This window comes from Mya arenaria, chromosome 1, assembly GCF_026914265.1.
Source record: "Mya arenaria isolate MELC-2E11 chromosome 1, ASM2691426v1".
NCBI lineage: Eukaryota > Metazoa > Mollusca > Bivalvia > Myida > Myidae > Mya > Mya arenaria.
In genome coordinates this window covers 21,076,950-21,094,123 of record NC_069122.1, presented here as the reverse complement: position 1 = coordinate 21,094,123, position 17,174 = coordinate 21,076,950, and the positions used below count along the sequence as shown (strand labels likewise).

The window sequence follows — 17,174 nt, the reverse complement described above, 5'->3', positions numbered from 1 at the left end:
TGTACAGTAGCTTCTTTCTGTAATCCTACAATGTGTTACATAGTTTTCTTTACATGTAAAGAATCTTCTTTCTGTTCAGATTCAGATTAAGCTAGGACTGGGACCGCCGTCTTAATTGGCAGTAATTTAGCGCAATGGATTACAACCAGATGCAGATGAACCCGTACAGTGGCCAGGATCTACAAGTTGACCCTAGCCAGCAACCAGCAACCCCGATGATGGACCCTAATATGATCAACAATCCCTATGCGCCTCCACCAGTAAGTTTGCTGTTATAAGCTGATTTAATTAAAATTATGTAAATTTTATATTTTACTACCTGGCACTGTGCAGAAGTGGACAATGTTAATTGAATTATGAAATGCTGTTTTGTTCCTGATATAATGATATTAGTGCTGGGTGCTTTCTGCTGACACTGAACACTGACACAGTGTACACATGTGTCTCAGGGTCCTTAGTCTCCAGAGTGCATGTATCAGTGCTCAAAATTAACAGAAGCCCGCATGACCTGCAGTGGTAAAATGTCTTCTGGGCTTGCAAAAAATCTAAATTTTATATAGCTGGATTTGTTGAAAAATTGATGCTTAATAATAGTATAAGAATTCAGGCTTGTTCATCCAAAAATCTTATTTGGTGATTGATGTATTGGTCACATCAAGTCGCTATATGTTTGGAACGGTTAAATGTCTTTTAGTTCATACTTCAAGTTAATTAAGGCTGAAGTTTCTCCTAAATTGAACATGACTTATTTACTTAGAATAATTATATAATACATGAAATTTGATAATGATACTGTCCTTGGCAAGTCTTTCACATGTTTAGATGTGCAGAATTAACCTGTACATGTACTGACAATCTGTCTCATTTCAGAATTTTCACTCTGATATTGTTCTTTAGCCTCAAGAAAAGTGCAGAAAAGTTGTTTAGACTGACTGCATATTTTCCTGAGCCTGTTCCTGCTTAAACATAACAGAATCCTAAACAAGTGTTTCATACCATGCAAAGTTACCAACCATGGGTGAGTTCTCCCCCATGGGTGAGCCATCCTTCCTCAGTAGAGAGAGTAAGACAACTTCATAGTTGACTGGGTTGATGTTGGTTTGCTGTCTCTTGTCACTGCTAGAACATCATCATTATTTTGCAAACCCTAAATTTTGTCTCATTTCAGCCAATGTTTCCGCCCGTTGGTGAGTTTCCCCCCGTTGGTGAGCCGTCCCCCCACCCACAGGAGTATAGAGAACTACACAGCTTCATGGTTGACGGGGGTGACAGGTTTGGGGTCTCCTGTCTCTGCTTTGATACACAGGAGCTTCTCTGGATGGGAAACCAGGGGGTAAGCTGTTGTTGGCTTTAGAATTTTGAACTTGAATCCATTGGGGTGACACTCGTATTTAAAATCAATACATACTCATGTATAACAAACATAAATTTTGATTGATAAACCTTTAACTACTTACTAACAAAATGCATTTATGGATAATATTAACTTCTGATAACAAAATTGTAACTTGTTTTTTTATAGCTGATATTAAAGATATTATATGACTGGTGAGTCCTAAAAGATTTACAGTGATCAACTATCGTCTCATAAGGTTGAAATATCGTGTTTTGTGCACCTTTCTTTCAAATTAAACACGGTATCCTTCACAAAAATGATTGTTTTCGATATTTATTCATCCTCATCGGTGAATTGAAACAATTGTAAAATTTATGGTCCTGCTTTTTTGGGATTAAGAGTGCATATTAATGGAATCAGATGTACATGGGTGTGAGATTTAGATGCTTGTGGCTGTATTCAATAACATATTTAGATCTAACTTTAGTTTAAGAGTAGAATCTGAGTGTTTTAATTGGACTGTAAAAATAACTGGCCAATAGACTGAATGGAATTACTAAGGCATATCTAAGGATAAAAATAATACTGATAAGAATAGAATACTGGTGACCCCATATAATTTTGTTGTCATTTGGCAGGGTTTTTGTGTGTAGAAACTAAAAATGTAAAATAAAAACAAATAGGGAAACAGATTTTTTAAACAAGCTTTTTTGGTCTTGTAAAATAAGGCATCTTACGTCAGATATCAATTGAAATAAAGATTTTTTTGTCAATATTTTAGCAGTTAAATTATCATGACTGAAGCTTGTCCTAGTTTGTAATCAGAATCAGATTTGTCTCAATAAATTGTCTTATTTCTTTTAACAGTGCTGTTATTGACAAATCTACTTTTAGAATAAAATTGCTATTGTTTATTTTTTTGGAGTTCTCATCAGTTCATATGACTGGGTACATGTATTTAAACCAAAATTATTCATCTCAGTCTGTCATGATTGATTAATGTGTAATGATTTTGTTTCTTGAAGTTTGCATTTAATTACATTAACATAAGACTTACAAGTTAGTCCTAATTTTTTTATTGATTATTGACTTACAAATCAATGGACTTCCTTTCATGTGCTTCAAAAAGAACAACATAAATGTTTTTTGATGTTATTCATGTGAACATCTGCTTAAGGGCCATGTGACATCCTACTTCGGTCCAAGGCTACAGAAGTACACATCGTTCCAAGTCCACATGACAGAAGACGTTCGCCAGATGGCGCCACTCAAAGATCGTGGGATTCTCTCCCTTACACAGAGCAGTCTACGTCTCTCCATCAGACGCGGACTGTCCTCCTTTACATTCACGTATGTAGATCACAAAGTAAATGTAAAGTCAGTGCAATTTATGGTTTATTGTTGTCAAAAACTGTATTTTGTTGTTCAATGAAAGATAAAGAAGTATACATAAACATGTTCAAAGAGCCAATAAAGGTACAGACTAATTTTGGTGCATACATGTATGTACTGCTTTATTCATGTGTAAACAATATAATTCAAAATGTAAAATGTGTACTATAGGTGTTGGTGACCGACCATGCAATCTTACTTGCTGATTGGAGTTCACCATAATTCTTAAGGCCATTGAGCTCAAATTAACCATTTTCAAGGTCAGGCAAATGCTAATAAAATGTTTGTAATTCTAGGTGTCCAGATATGCATGATATGCAGTGTATGTGTGTGACCGGGCCCTCTTCCTTGCTGATTGGAGGTCACCATATCAATGTCATAGAAAACGATGATTAACATGATCTTCCCTGATTTCCGGCAAATTCTTTTCAAATGTTTGTAAGTCTCAGAGTGCAGATATGCATGATATGCAGTTTGTGTTGGTAACAGGCCCCTAGTCCAAGGTCATACAGCTCAACTTGACCTTCCTCGATTTCAGGCAAATGCTAATGAAATGTTTGTTATTCTAGGAGCGCAGATATGAATGATATGCAGTGTATGTCGGTGATAAGGCCCTCAACCGTGCTGATTGGAGGTCACCATAGTAACAAAGGTCATAGACCTTAACTTGACCTTCCTCGATTTCAGGCAAATGCTAATGAAATGTTTGTTATTTTAGGAGCCCGGATATGCATGATATGCAGTGTATGTTGGTGACCGGGCCCTCGACTATGCTAATTGGAGGTCACCATACAAAGGTCATAGAACTTGACCTGACGACTGTCAAGGAAAAACAAAAGGTAGGTGAGAGTGTCTAGTATTTGAGGTAAATGGACATGATGAGTTAAGGAATTGTCCTAGATAACACCTTAATGTTTGTTTAGAATTAAGTTAAAGGGATTTCTTCCAGCTTTATAGGATCAAACATTGAAAACATCAATTTTGTGTAAACATTTTGGTACCAAAATCTGTGAGTGAGTTCCTATTATGCTGCCATAACTTGGAAACAGCATGCAGCTAGTGCTTGGTTACAGACAATAATTTGTATGTACTAGATGGAGAGTAAATTTTAGACCCTTTTTTTGATTTTTTTTCACAATATCTTCCTGATCTGCTGAGACATCTGATATGTATTTCTGAACAGTAAACTACATCATGCTGGAAACATACTAAATAAGCAACTCCAGTATTTTGTCCCTTAATAACAATAGAAGCCTTTGTCCAATCATCACCAAATATGAGCAGAATGTGTATTTGCATAATCTATTATATCATAGGACAAGTTTGAAAAACCGCTCTTGTCACTTGAGAGTTATCACCCTTTAATTAATTATTATAGAAATAACCTAGAATTGGCTTGTCTGCTCAATAACTTCAGAAGTCTTTGTCCAATCACCACTGTTCACTGTTTTTCCTCAGATCGATGTCAAGGATCCGGGTGTGGCCATTTTGAGACAGACGCCAAAATTCATCTGTGCTGGAGACACTGGTGGTAACGTGAGTAACAAATTTCTGTAATTCTCAAAATTTTCATGAAGAAAAAAGGGAGATAATCTGAAAAAGTAGTCTATGCCAAGCATGGACATTTTTTTAGTTTGTTTAATTACTATAACATATATACTGTGACTGAAATCAAGAAGAATAAGGTGATTTCTTGAATACCATTCTAAAGCCTCTTATAAAAAACAACAACAAAAAATACATTTCTAAACTTTAATTTTGGAATGTTTATAGTCTTGAGGAAACCAATTAACTGCATTGAATACCATCATAAGAAGAGTATGTCCAGGTAACATCAGGCTTGATTTTTTCAATGGCACTTACAGAAGTTGTCAACTTGCCGAGGCAAAACTGATATAAAGACCTCTTTTTACTCCAGAAACCTTCGTCCATTTGTCATCTGGAATAACACAACCATCTTAAACTTCTCTCCTGTGAACTCCTTAAAAATTATGTATTGAAAACAGATCAATTTATATGATTCATGAATACGTGACAAATCCAGTTGTACCAACAAAAATGTCTTCAAAAGCGTAAAGAGAATAAAAAAACAGACTCGCTTAAAATACCATTATGAAACTAATATAAACAACATTTTACTGCAATAATTGTGCTTGATGCATTGGTAATCCGTAAAAAATATTATTTATTGTGTATTCTGTTGTTATGTTCTTTGTAGACATGTGAACACACTTATAAATCTTAAGTTAAAAATTTGTTTTACAAAAGGCCCACGGTCAATACACAAACACAATAGCAAACATATATCATACAATCATGATAGATATGTACAAAATGCATATGATAAACTTACATACATGTCATATAGCACACTTTCACTATTAACATTTTCTTAAAAATTTACCAATCAATTGAATTGATGTGAATGTATCAGTTCTCAAAGCTGAATGCATTTTAAATCACATGCACATGAATAATTCATGCTTATGAACAAGGGAAAGTAATTTTCTTCTTATTCGATTTATTCAATTATAACAAAATATATATTTATGTTTATTTGGCAAACCAATAATATTACTTTTATTTTTCATATGATATAGAATAAACAGTATTTGAATTTGTGGAAATTTTCCTTTCGTCAGTGAAAGAACCCTTTGAATAGGCCCTGGCCAATTTTCTTTATACAGGAATGACGTCACCATTACGTCATATGTACTTCCGTTGTGTGGAAAATTCTCAATAAAAAAAAAATGTTCTTATGATTGATAGACATGTTTTCACATGCTCAATACACTGTAAATCAAAACTATCATTATTCCTGAAACTTTTATACCTTAAGTATCTATTCTTGCTTGATTTATCATTTAGAGTAGAGATTAAAGCATAAACCGCTGCCCTATAGTTGAAAGGTCATTTTGGAAGATCTGTCATGGCGGACGGTGCAATTTTTAGAGTTTGTTTTTCAAGTGGAGTGATTTTTCTTAGGAATAACTTGACCCCCCTTTTTTATTGGCTTAAAAGGTAATTTAAAGCTTGTACTTTAAGAATATATGTGGTTATCATAGCCTGCATTCGCTCGAAATGCCTTTAAATGTTGTCTGAAAATTATAATTTTACATTGAATTATATAGGGAATAACAATGGTGGGGTGTAACCTACAGGAGAGACAGCTTAGCTTTATATGACATGTGATATTTGCACGTGACCTATTTTGACCCTTGTGATTTGCAGGTGACCCTTATTGCCCCTGTTATTTGCAGATGATCATAGTTATTTGAAGTAGAGTCTTTATGACCCTTGCTGTTTCCATGTGACCCTTTATGGCCCTTGTTATTTGCAGATGACCCTTGATTAAGCTTGTTTTTTAGGTGACACTTTATGACCCTTGTTTTTTAGGTGACACTTTATGACCCTTGTTTTTTTCAGGTTACCCTTTATGACCCTTGTTATTTGCAGTAAAGCAAATTTAACCATGATTGTTATTTGCAGTAGAGCATAATGATGAATGTTATGACCCTTGTTATTTGCAGGTGAGCCTTTATGACCCGTCCACATTGAAGGTAGAACATGTGTTTGATGCCCATTCTGGGACTCTCTCAGACTTTGACATCCATGGAAACTTCCTCGTAACTTGTGGATACTCCAACAGGTGAACAGAGATCAGATTTATTGATTTTGCATTTTAATATTTTGAAATGACATATTTAAAATTGTTTTTAAAAACATCCTCTTATCTTGTGGATACTCAAAGAGGTGAACAGAAATCAGATATATTGATTATGCATGTCAATATTTTGAAATTATGTTTTTTAAAATTGTAAAAATCCTTGTAACTTGTATATATACTTATATGATTATGCATATCAATACTGTAAATCTATAATGATTTCTTTTGCATTAAACACTGTTTTTAAAACTGTAGTAGAAGTACCAGAACAGTGCTTTTTTGTTTGAAAAATAAATAAATAAGAATTAAACTGAAGATAAGGATAGTAACATGATGTTTATAATAAATCTGTCGAGTGATTCTTTTTATTTATTTGACACGATTAAGAATAAACTATTAATTATAGGTACTTAAAATCTTGTTGCAAATGTTTAATATTTGTATAGATAACATTTTCAACTTGCAGCTTTACATAGAAGACCCTTGGAGAGACAATCATGTCTCACACAAAGCTCTGTTATGTGAAGACAGACAATTTAAAGGCTTTTTACATGATCTTCAAACTCCCTTTTAGACTAGGTAATCTGACAGCTGACCGATTTCTGAAGATGTACGATATTCGCATGATGCGTGCCATGTCTCCTATGCAGCTGATTATAGACCCCACATTTCTCCGATTTGTACCGACATATTCCAGTCGTCTTGCTGTAGTTTCCCAGGTAGGTAAACAGCTTTTATGAGAGGTAATCCTATTTTGAGTTAGGTTAAATTGTTGTCAAAACCTAATTTACTTAATAATTACAAAATCCCATTTTGTTTGTAAATTAAAATCTGTTAATACCAGTACATAAAACTTTGCCCCTATAACAGCATAATAATACATCCAGATCTGGGGGCTATTTGGTAGGTGCATATGTCCCATTAAATCCCTACAAGTCATGTCCCATCATTGAAAAATCATATGTCGCAAAGCTCCAACTGTATTCCACTTACTGTCATGAAACTTTATAGGAATGTCGCTCAGCATAGGAAATTGTGCACCTGCTATTTTGGTAACACTTCATATGGTCTTAAAATTATCTGAAAATTATTTTGTGTTGCTCCTCAAGGTCGGCACCTACTGACATCAAACTTAGTACACCAACAGTTTCTGTGACATTTTTCTCAGTATAACAGAGTTATGGTTCTTGACAAAGGGTCTGAGAAATATTTTGCTGCATCTTACCAAAAGTTTTGCACCTACTGACATGAGACTTTCTAGAAATGTTGGTCAGTGTGGGAAAATGGGCATCCGCATTTTCTGTGACAATTTGCGCAGTCTAAAAATGTTACGGCCATTGACTAAGTAAACACATGTTCTGAAAATGTACACATATTGCTCCATATTTGTTTCACCTATACTCATGAAACATAATAGGAATGTTGGTCAGCATGCTAAGATGTGTTTGACATTTCACTCAGTATAACAATAGTTGTGGCCCTTTACTTGTAAAAAACTGGTCTGAAAAATCATAATATTTATGCAAAAAGCTACAGAAACATGCTCGGTAGCAAAAAGTTTAAACATAAACCCGGTTTAGTGGCAATGGGCAAATGCCAAAGACATAGAACACAAAATCACAAACAAGAAACATAGAACAGCACAAAACTCTACAAACAGCACAGTGCATAAATACAATATATATATATAAAAATAATTGGTATGTTTATCAAGAATTCTTAGGTACCGCCTTGGAACGGTCAGTAAAATGTAAATTTTAAATGTAAATAAGACTGGCATATCAATGGCAGAATGTAAATCAGTTTTATAAGGCACATGCTTATGTTGTTTATTCAAAAGTTTGACATTTAACAGTTCCTGTCTCCAGACAGCATCTGGGTGGTGTTAATCACTTTTGTGATAGCTCAAGTTATATCTTTAGTTTGGTAGAAAAAATATATCTGTTATTTGTAAACAGTGGATAAATAAATTCCATCTTCATTCACCAGCTTTAAATACATAGCTTATTTGGCAAAGATACATGTATGCATACTAAGTCTCACCACTACTATTATACATTCTGGGAATCACTCTGGCCATAATAATTATTGGGGTTAGGCTTGATAACACAAAGAAGGGTTTATCTGCAGACAGGACAGCTCCAAGCTCGAAAGGCTTATGGGCACATCATGATGATCCATGCCATTCCAAATTGCATCTCATCCATATAACTCTATTATCAGGATTTTCTATGTGGCCGCTACTTAAACCTTTCCCTAATTTTACTCCAAATCCCTGTTACAGGTGTGAAAATTCAAAGTAATTGAGGCTTTGGGGGCATATCATCATTGTCAGTGACATACCAATTCACATCTTATAACACTTTTATCATGATTTTTGATGTGCGCCCATAATCATAACTTCTCCGTTGATGCTACCCCATATCTACCTTAAAGGTTGAATAATTTCAAGTAATTGAGGTCATAGGGCACATTGTTATTATCTGCTCAATATTAAGTGGCATACGATAACAAAGTCATTATTAGCACATTTGCTTCTCACCAAGGCATCCCTGGCTAGATTCCCTGCATTGGGCGCATAAGAGATTGTTTTGTGGTCATCAAGCCAGATAATTCAGTTTCCTCCGGGCTCTCTGGTTTCTCCCATAACACAATACTACTCTCTTGCATAACATCAGGCCAATAAGAGTGATTAATGTAATACTGTAATAACCTGTCACAATTACTATAAAATTAAAAAGTTAAAACTAAATGAACCATTCCTAAAGAACATCCTCCTGTTTCCCTTGTACAGATCGGGCAGTTCCAAGTGATAGAGGCAATGGGAACACCGTCCCTGTCCATGCCTTACCAAGTGGCGTGTCATAACTCCATCATCATGAGTTTTGATGTGGCCTCTACCTGCCAGGCTCTGGCATTCGGGGACAGTGGAGGTGGGTGTTTGTTGACATTTACTTATATGTGTACCAGTTACTTATGAAAATGTTAACACATGTAACGTGAAAAGAGAAATGAGTCTGATGGTCAATGTCTGATTGTTCTGGACAAACATGTAAAACATAACAATTGTTATAGACAAACGTGTAAAACATAACAATTGTTATAGACAAACGTGTAAAACATAACAATTGATATAGACAAATGTGTAAAACATAACAATTGATATAGACAAATGTGTAAAACGTAACAATTGATATAGACAAATGTGTAAAACATAACAATTGAAATAGACCTACATGTTTAACATAACAATGACATTAAAACATGGTCATTTTACTTCTATTTTCAATAACAAGAACCTCTGATGTCATATTGTTTGCTTTGTTAATAGTTTCTCTAAGACTGATAGTCCTGCTTGTCACCTTTCACATGTTAAAGTATTTCAATATAAAGGTTATTATGAGGTCAGACGATTTTTGTCATGTGCAATGGGAGTCTTGGTCTATTCGTTGTTTACATATTTTGATAATATAAACAATTTGATTTACCACATTTCTTTGATGTTTGTCTAAATGTTTGCCATAAAACAACAAATGCAAAATCGTCTGTGAGGCAGCACTTAATGCAGTTGCAGCTTCACTTCTGAAACATTTAAACACAAATACTAGTAGGTGACCCTATATGGGATATACGGGGCAAAGGAAACCATATCAGGTGAGAGCTCGAACTGGAATATGGTTTCCTGCGCCCCGTATATCCCATATTGGGCCATCTACTAACCCTGTAACATATATATCGCGTCGACAACCTGTTTACATGTTTAAATGTTTAATTTATTTATCGGAATTGGAAAATAGACGCCATTTTGGTACTATATATATTTGATGACCCAATATGGAAAATATCTGTTCACCGCGTGACTAGTCCTGGACCAATGGCGATGCGTCATTTATGTAAGAAGTGTTAAATCACAATGTACTCAATATTCCAGGGTGACAGAATATAATCATGTACTCGATGTTCCAGGGTTTCTGCACATGTTTGCCACTGACGAGAATGTGACGTTCAACACTTTCCATGAGGAAACAGACCTGGCCGACCCAGTAAGTCTAACTGCCAGAAGTCAATGATTAACAACTTGCCTTTTATCTAAGAACAATGTTAACATGTTGTGAAAGCTTATGCATTGTTGTCATGCAAAACTTAAATGATTGCCCTTAATTTGGAAAACGGCAAAACAATTTCAATATTTTTCAAGTTTCCCCTAATCAGATAAGAGCTAAATGAATGCCAAATGTTCCTGTATATAACAAGGTGTATAAGACGCTAGAATAGATGGAATGCTGGCAAAAATACAGGAAAAATTGGGTAAAAAAACTTAACACCATAGATCAGACGCAGTGAAAAAGTGTCGAAATCTGTTTTCACCATGTTTGCTTTGACTTATGAATTTTATTGGATCGTGAAAATGGCAAAGGTTATGCCCCATTGTGGGAAGCAGGTAGGCACTAAAAAGTAATTTGTGACAATTTGTATGGGGTGATGATGTAGATGTCACAAGGGATTTATAGTACTAAATATATGTTGAAATACATTTCTTTCTTTTTTTGCACAACAGGTAGAGCCTAGCCAGAACATCCACATTCATGACTTCAGTACTCCCTATGCCATGGTACCCATGAGCTACCCAGGGATTGGAAAACTGTTATCTGATTGGCCGGACTATCTCTGTGAGAAGGTGTACAGGTATGCACATGTTGTAGAGTTTTAGCCAGGTTTTAAAAATCACAAGTGCTGTAAAAAAGGGACAGGGTGCTAGGTGGGAAAAGGGCACATATTAGCAGGCTTTGAAGGGCTTGAATATTATGATTTTGACAGAAAAATGTTAGGAACTGTGTTTAATTGAACTAAGGTTTCAGCTGTCAAATATGTTAAATGTTTATGTATTGATAATGTTATTTAATTTTTTAATGAAAAAATATTTGACAGTCTTAACCACGATGATGACAGGGTGGAACACCCTACCATAAATCTGAAGCTAAAACCATTCATGTACTGAGCTGAGTGCACTGTATGTAAAATCATGAGAAGGTCAGGTTAGAAATTTGCAATGGAAAATACATGTATCATTTTTTATTCATATATGTTCTCTGGAATAAAATTAACATATCCTTTTCTGTTTTATATTCATATTTAGAAGTAAATATCTTATCCTATTACAGAAAACCGAAGCCGATAGATTCAGAGATCCTACGCTCCATGAAAGTGTACCATAACGTGGGTTATGCCCCAAATCCTGCCAAGGAGAGACGCAACCAGATGCCCTACCTCAAAGCTAACGAGGGTGGCAAGAAGGGGAAGTCGAATATACCGGAGTCTCCCATTGGTCGAGGTAAGTGTCAGCAGTGAATCAGTGTCTCCTATTGGTCAAGGGAAGTAAGTGTCAGCAGTAAATTGGAGTCTCCCATTGGTTTAGAGAAGTGTCAGCAGTGAGCTGGAGTCTCCAATTGGTCGAGGTAAGTGTCAGCAGTGATTTGAAGTCTCCCATTGGTTGAGAGAAGTGTCACCAGTGAATTGGAGTTTCCCATTGGTTGAGGGAAGTGTCAGCAGTGATTTGAAGTCTCCCATTGGTTGAGTGAAGTGTCAGCAGTGAGCTGGAGTCTTCCATTGGAAAGCTTATGGAATATCTAGAGCTCAACCAATATTTATGAAGAGTTCTTGCCAGAGTTTTCATGGAAGTTCATTTCAACATTTTAATCTTTAATATTTCTTCTCTTTTTTTAATATTTGGAGCTTCAAATATTTAAAAAGAAAGAAAGAAATATTAAAGATTAAAATGTTGAAATGAATCAGCTACATATTTGAGCCAAAGCTAAAAGATTCAATATATACAGCCACATTTGAATTGATATACAGAATGGCAGTAATAGGTAATGAATGTTTGAAACAGTGAAACATGCAGATTATGATCTGAATATATGACGATGACAAATTTGACATTGTGGATATAATGTTAGGCAGAGTTTATTTAAAGATTTAATAGAAATTATCGACAATGTTGCTGTAAATTTGAATCTTTTAGTTTTGGCTGATAGTGCTGTAAGGTATATCGCAAGTATTCCAAACATTGGCTCAAATATGTTGACATATAATTGTTTAATGTTTCAGCTGACGACCCATTCATGTCCGTACCCAAGAAGTATCGTAAGGTGGACCTCAAGTATTCGAAGCTTGGTCTTGAAGATTTTGATTTTCGCCACTACAACAAGACACATTTTGCCGGCCTTGAGATTCACATACCTAACGTCTATTGTAACAGTATGCTTCAGGTAGGGAGAAGCAATCTCAGGAAAGACTTTTAATATTTTAAGTACATTTACATTTTATATGTTTGTTTTAGTGGTTCTTGGTAAGACACTGCTTTCCTTTTTATTGATAATATTCCAATTCTGAAAATGCAGTTGCATTCATGCCAATAAGTATATGCCTCTCTTTTGTTTGGGGTAACTGGACACACCTTTGAGATTAGACTATTGCAATTGATTGTCTTATTTTCAAGAGTTTATTGATGTACGTTTTATGTCCTATTCTTTCCAGGGATATATTTGTATGCCCCTCTTCAAAGAGAGGAGGTATAGTACTTTGCATATGTCCGTCAGTCAGTATGTCTGTTGATTGGTAGGTCGGAAAGGTTGGCGAGGGGTAACCTGACAATGCCTGAACCTATAGTAGTAAAACTTGGCTTGGAGGTTGGGCGTGACCATTAGATGACCCCTATAAATTTTGAGGACATCAGATGAAAGGTTAAGGTCACAGTGACCTTGAATGTGAAAAACTTGTCTGAGTGATAACTAGACAATGCATAGACCTATGATCTTCAAACTTAACATGGAGGTTAGATGTAACCAATAAATGACCTCTGTTGATTTGGGGTCAAAAGGTTTATATTTTTAGACCTTGACTGCTAAAATCTTATCTGAGTGAAAACTGGACAATACCTGCACATACAGCCCTCAAACTTGACTTGAAGGTTTGGCGTTACCAGAAGATGACCTCTCTTGATTTTAAGGTCATCAGGTCAAATCAACTGGCATTTAGGTCCATGCATATTTTATTCAGTTGTCCTAATATTTCTTGAAACATGGCGCTCAAGGGGGGCATAATGATTGACAAACATCTCTGGTTCACTTTAAAAAGTATGCAATTTTAAAAATCTCTCCTTGGTGGTGTCTAACTTGAAAAGGTGCATTCATTGATATGTGCATAATAATGTCTCTGTCACTACAATAAACAAACCAGTTTGAGTTTTTGAAGTGCTTGAAATGTCATGCTTATTCTATTTCCTTCCAGAATTTCTACTTTATTGAGCCACTACGGGTACGTCTGTTAAATCACCTCTGTGAGCGGGAGTTTTGTCTCTCATGTGAGCTGGGATTCCTCTTCCACATGCTGGACAAACAGAAGGGACAAACTTGTCAGGTAACCTTTCTTTTACTTGACCAAATATTTACACAAGTTCTGTTATGGAGTTTGTCTGTTCAATCCGCTGTGTGTGCGGGAGTTATGTCCCTTTTGTGAGCTATTTGTGAGAATTCTCTTCTACTTTCTGGATAAACAGAAAGAACACACTAGTCAGTGAAAATTGCACTCTTACTCCCAAATAAGAAGACCACAATTAAAACAATTGATTTTATTTAATGAAAAGGATGAATAGATATGGAAAACACTGGTTCTTATATAGGATACAACTTGTTTAATATGGAAGAAAGTTGCAGAAAACACGGTATTACTACCTAATGAAACCATAGTTGATCACTGTAAATCTTTTAGGACCCACCAGTCATTTAATATTTGTGCGTTTTCAGCAATGAAATACGCAGTTGCAATCTTGTTATCAGTAATGATTTTTTTCCCAGACATGCATTATTTAGTAAGTAGTTAAATGTTTATCTCTCAAAATTTATGTTTGTTATACATGATAAAATTGATTTTATATACGAGTGTCACTTTAACTACTCACTTAAGTTAATGAGTCTTTTTAATGCTATGGAGTTACAGTGTTAAAGACTCGCACAAGATTCTATGCTGGTGCTTCCTGTCGAGTTTCAAATTTGTCTCCATATAAGCTGAAAGGATCTCATTTTCATCATGGAAACTAAATGATTTTAAATGGAAGGAAATGCTATTTAATAGATTATTCATCATTCAATTTGTTCGATTATAAAATTGATGATTGATAAGAATGGCCTTTCTGATAAGGTTTAATGATCAAATAGGATTTTTGAATGATTTGAAATCCATACTGTTTATGTCCTTCCTGACTTTCACCTGGGGAACAAACTTAAGCAGCACTCCTGACAATCTGCAGCTGTCTTTACAATGTGAATTATCTAGCTTAGAATAAGTGCATGTGTATTTATAAACTAAGCACTATTTCTTCCACAAAGTCTCTGGCCAGTGACTATCTGCATGCATTCAACTGCCCAGGGCCTGTCCTTGCAGTGATTGAGAAAAAACGTGCTCATGTTAACTGTACATAATTTTACTATCCAACTTCAGGCTAGCAATTTCTTGCGAGCTTTCCGCACCCTGCCTGAAGCAGCTGCACTGGGCCTGGTCCTTGCTGAGAATGAAGAAAACCTTGGGCGTGTCAACCTTGGGCGCCTCATTCAGAGTTGGCAGCGTTTCATGCATCAGCAGATTCACGCTGTAAGTGAAATACTGTCTATTTTTCTTATAAAATGATTTGGTAAGGAAGTGTTGTATGATATGTGTCTGTCTTTTGCTTATGGAGTCTTGACAGGCACTTTCTGGTCATCTTTCAAACTTAACATCAGAACCAGGTTTAACCATAAATACAGTTTTGGTGGCATTATTATAATCATTGATTGGAGTGTTAACTTTGCTAAATTGTATACAGAAATCATGTCATGTCTTGTTTCTAAATCATTGCCAAGAACTGGTTTCTAACTGGAAATGGACTGTAACTGTTTCTGCAAAAGTTTGTATCTTTTGTACCATACTTACAGTGATTATGGGTGACATGAAGTTATGCTTGTTCTCTACAAGTGTACAGTGAAACTGCGTTCCCTCGAGCAAGCGGTCGCTCGAGAACCGGCGTTCCCTCGAGGGTGGAGCTTGGTCCCGAACTTTTTTCCATCTATTTTCATATTAAATATACCCACGCTGCCTCGAAACCTAATTATGTCGAGCAGTCGAGCAATATCCTCGGTCCCAAGTACACAAATCGTGCACAAAACCTTATGGCTCCCTCGAGGTCATAATTTCACACTTTGTTAAAATTTTCGCAAGTTGTAAAAATTGCAATGACAGTTGAAAGGCAATTTGATAAGGTGTGAAAAACCGTTTATCACTGATAACGCATGACCGATATTAGTTGATATGAGCATTTGAGATGATAATTTTACGAAGTTAATGACGAGAAGTTGTGAGAATTGTAAATGAGTAATAAAAATATCAATAAGCACTACCATATCGATCCAACATAGGAATCTCGGAAAAGAATTCCTTCTTGTCACTTTGCTTTGCAATATGACACTTTGTAAAAATAAAAAATTCTATTTATTCATATATTGATATTTCTTTTACATTTTATATTTAGTATATATATGGAATATGACAGCCTTTGAACATATGAGCGATTTCCACAACGCAACACATAATCGATGTCTTAGTAAACAGATGACTTCAAACTAAACATACACTGAAGGATATTCATAACAGACTCGAGAATTGAAAATTGGGTCGTTCGAAACATCGGTTCCCTCGAGGTTAAGGCTCGGTCCCCAGCGACCTTGAGCGATCGCAGTTTTACTGTATATCATGCATGCCTCTCTGAAGCTTTTCAATTCTATGATGAAGTTGATTGTTAAAAAATAGATATATTTTCAGAGATAAAAAAATCTGGGTATGATTTTGCAATAATTTTGTATGATCTTCCATCATCTATCTATGTGCATGTGCATGAACTAGTTACTATATCCATTATAATGTATATCAGGAAACATCCAATAAACAAGTTGGAGAAGAAAAGAAGGAGGAAGAAGCAATTGTAGAGCTGGAAAAGGAGGAACAAGCTGTTGAGGCATCAGGGGAGGTAACTTCTCAAGTAGCAGACGACACTGAAAAAACAGCAGAAGACAAGGCTGAAAAGGAAAAAGAGGTAAAGAAGGAAGAGGCTAAATCTTCTAAATCTAAAAAGAAGAAAAAGAAAGGCAAGAAAGAAAAGAAAGAGGATAAAGAAGCCAAAAAACCAGCTGCTGTGGCTGAATCTGAAGTACCATGGAGTTCAACGGAACAGCCAACTGAAGAAGTAAAGGAGGAGGTGACTGAAACAGCCCCAAAAGAGGAAGGAGCCAATCAGGATGATAAAGAGAAGTATAATTTCATTTATATTTTGTTCAAGATTATCCTTCAATGAATCTCAATACTTTTATTTTACACTTGCAAAATTACAATGCAAACTTATGAATGAAAATATTACAAATTGAGGAAGAAATACGTTATAAGTAATTTTAATGTGAAGTTTGTATAATATGATATTTCATTCTAATGATTTAAACTTTTGTGGTCACTCAAACTCAAACTCATCAGTTATTCATAAAATGCAATGTTCATGTATTGATTGTTGTTGTTTTCAAGGAAGGAGGATGGATCGGTTATCACAGAGATATTTGGCCTGGACTCTGTCACATACCTACGATGTCGTTGTGGGCTGGAGAACAAAAAGCAAGTGACTACCACATTGGTCAATCTCAGCTATCCAGACTGCTTTCCACAGGGTAGGGGACTGTTTCGGATAAACATGTGTGAATGTCG

General features: G+C 35.5%; 1 protein-coding gene across 1 annotated transcript in view; it reads left to right on the top strand.

Moving 5' to 3' along the window:
• LOC128234140 (PAN2-PAN3 deadenylation complex catalytic subunit PAN2-like) overlaps positions 1-17,174 on the top strand; it is a 41,792-nt gene that overhangs the window by 4,441 nt on the left and 20,177 nt on the right. Inside the window, exons 2-17 of the mRNA XM_052948182.1 lie at positions 80-260; positions 1,169-1,333; positions 2,514-2,686; positions 3,447-3,567; positions 4,187-4,264; positions 6,259-6,377; positions 6,970-7,114; positions 9,190-9,328; positions 10,362-10,438; positions 10,954-11,081; positions 11,558-11,727; positions 12,504-12,664; positions 13,686-13,814; positions 14,895-15,044; positions 16,357-16,733; positions 16,998-17,137. Coding sequence (XP_052804142.1) covers positions 135-260; positions 1,169-1,333; positions 2,514-2,686; positions 3,447-3,567; positions 4,187-4,264; positions 6,259-6,377; positions 6,970-7,114; positions 9,190-9,328; positions 10,362-10,438; positions 10,954-11,081; positions 11,558-11,727; positions 12,504-12,664; positions 13,686-13,814; positions 14,895-15,044; positions 16,357-16,733; positions 16,998-17,137 — 2,398 coding nt within the window. The 5' untranslated portion in view covers positions 80-134. The remainder of the gene's footprint in view (positions 1-79; positions 261-1,168; positions 1,334-2,513; positions 2,687-3,446; positions 3,568-4,186; positions 4,265-6,258; positions 6,378-6,969; positions 7,115-9,189; positions 9,329-10,361; positions 10,439-10,953; positions 11,082-11,557; positions 11,728-12,503; positions 12,665-13,685; positions 13,815-14,894; positions 15,045-16,356; positions 16,734-16,997; positions 17,138-17,174) is intronic.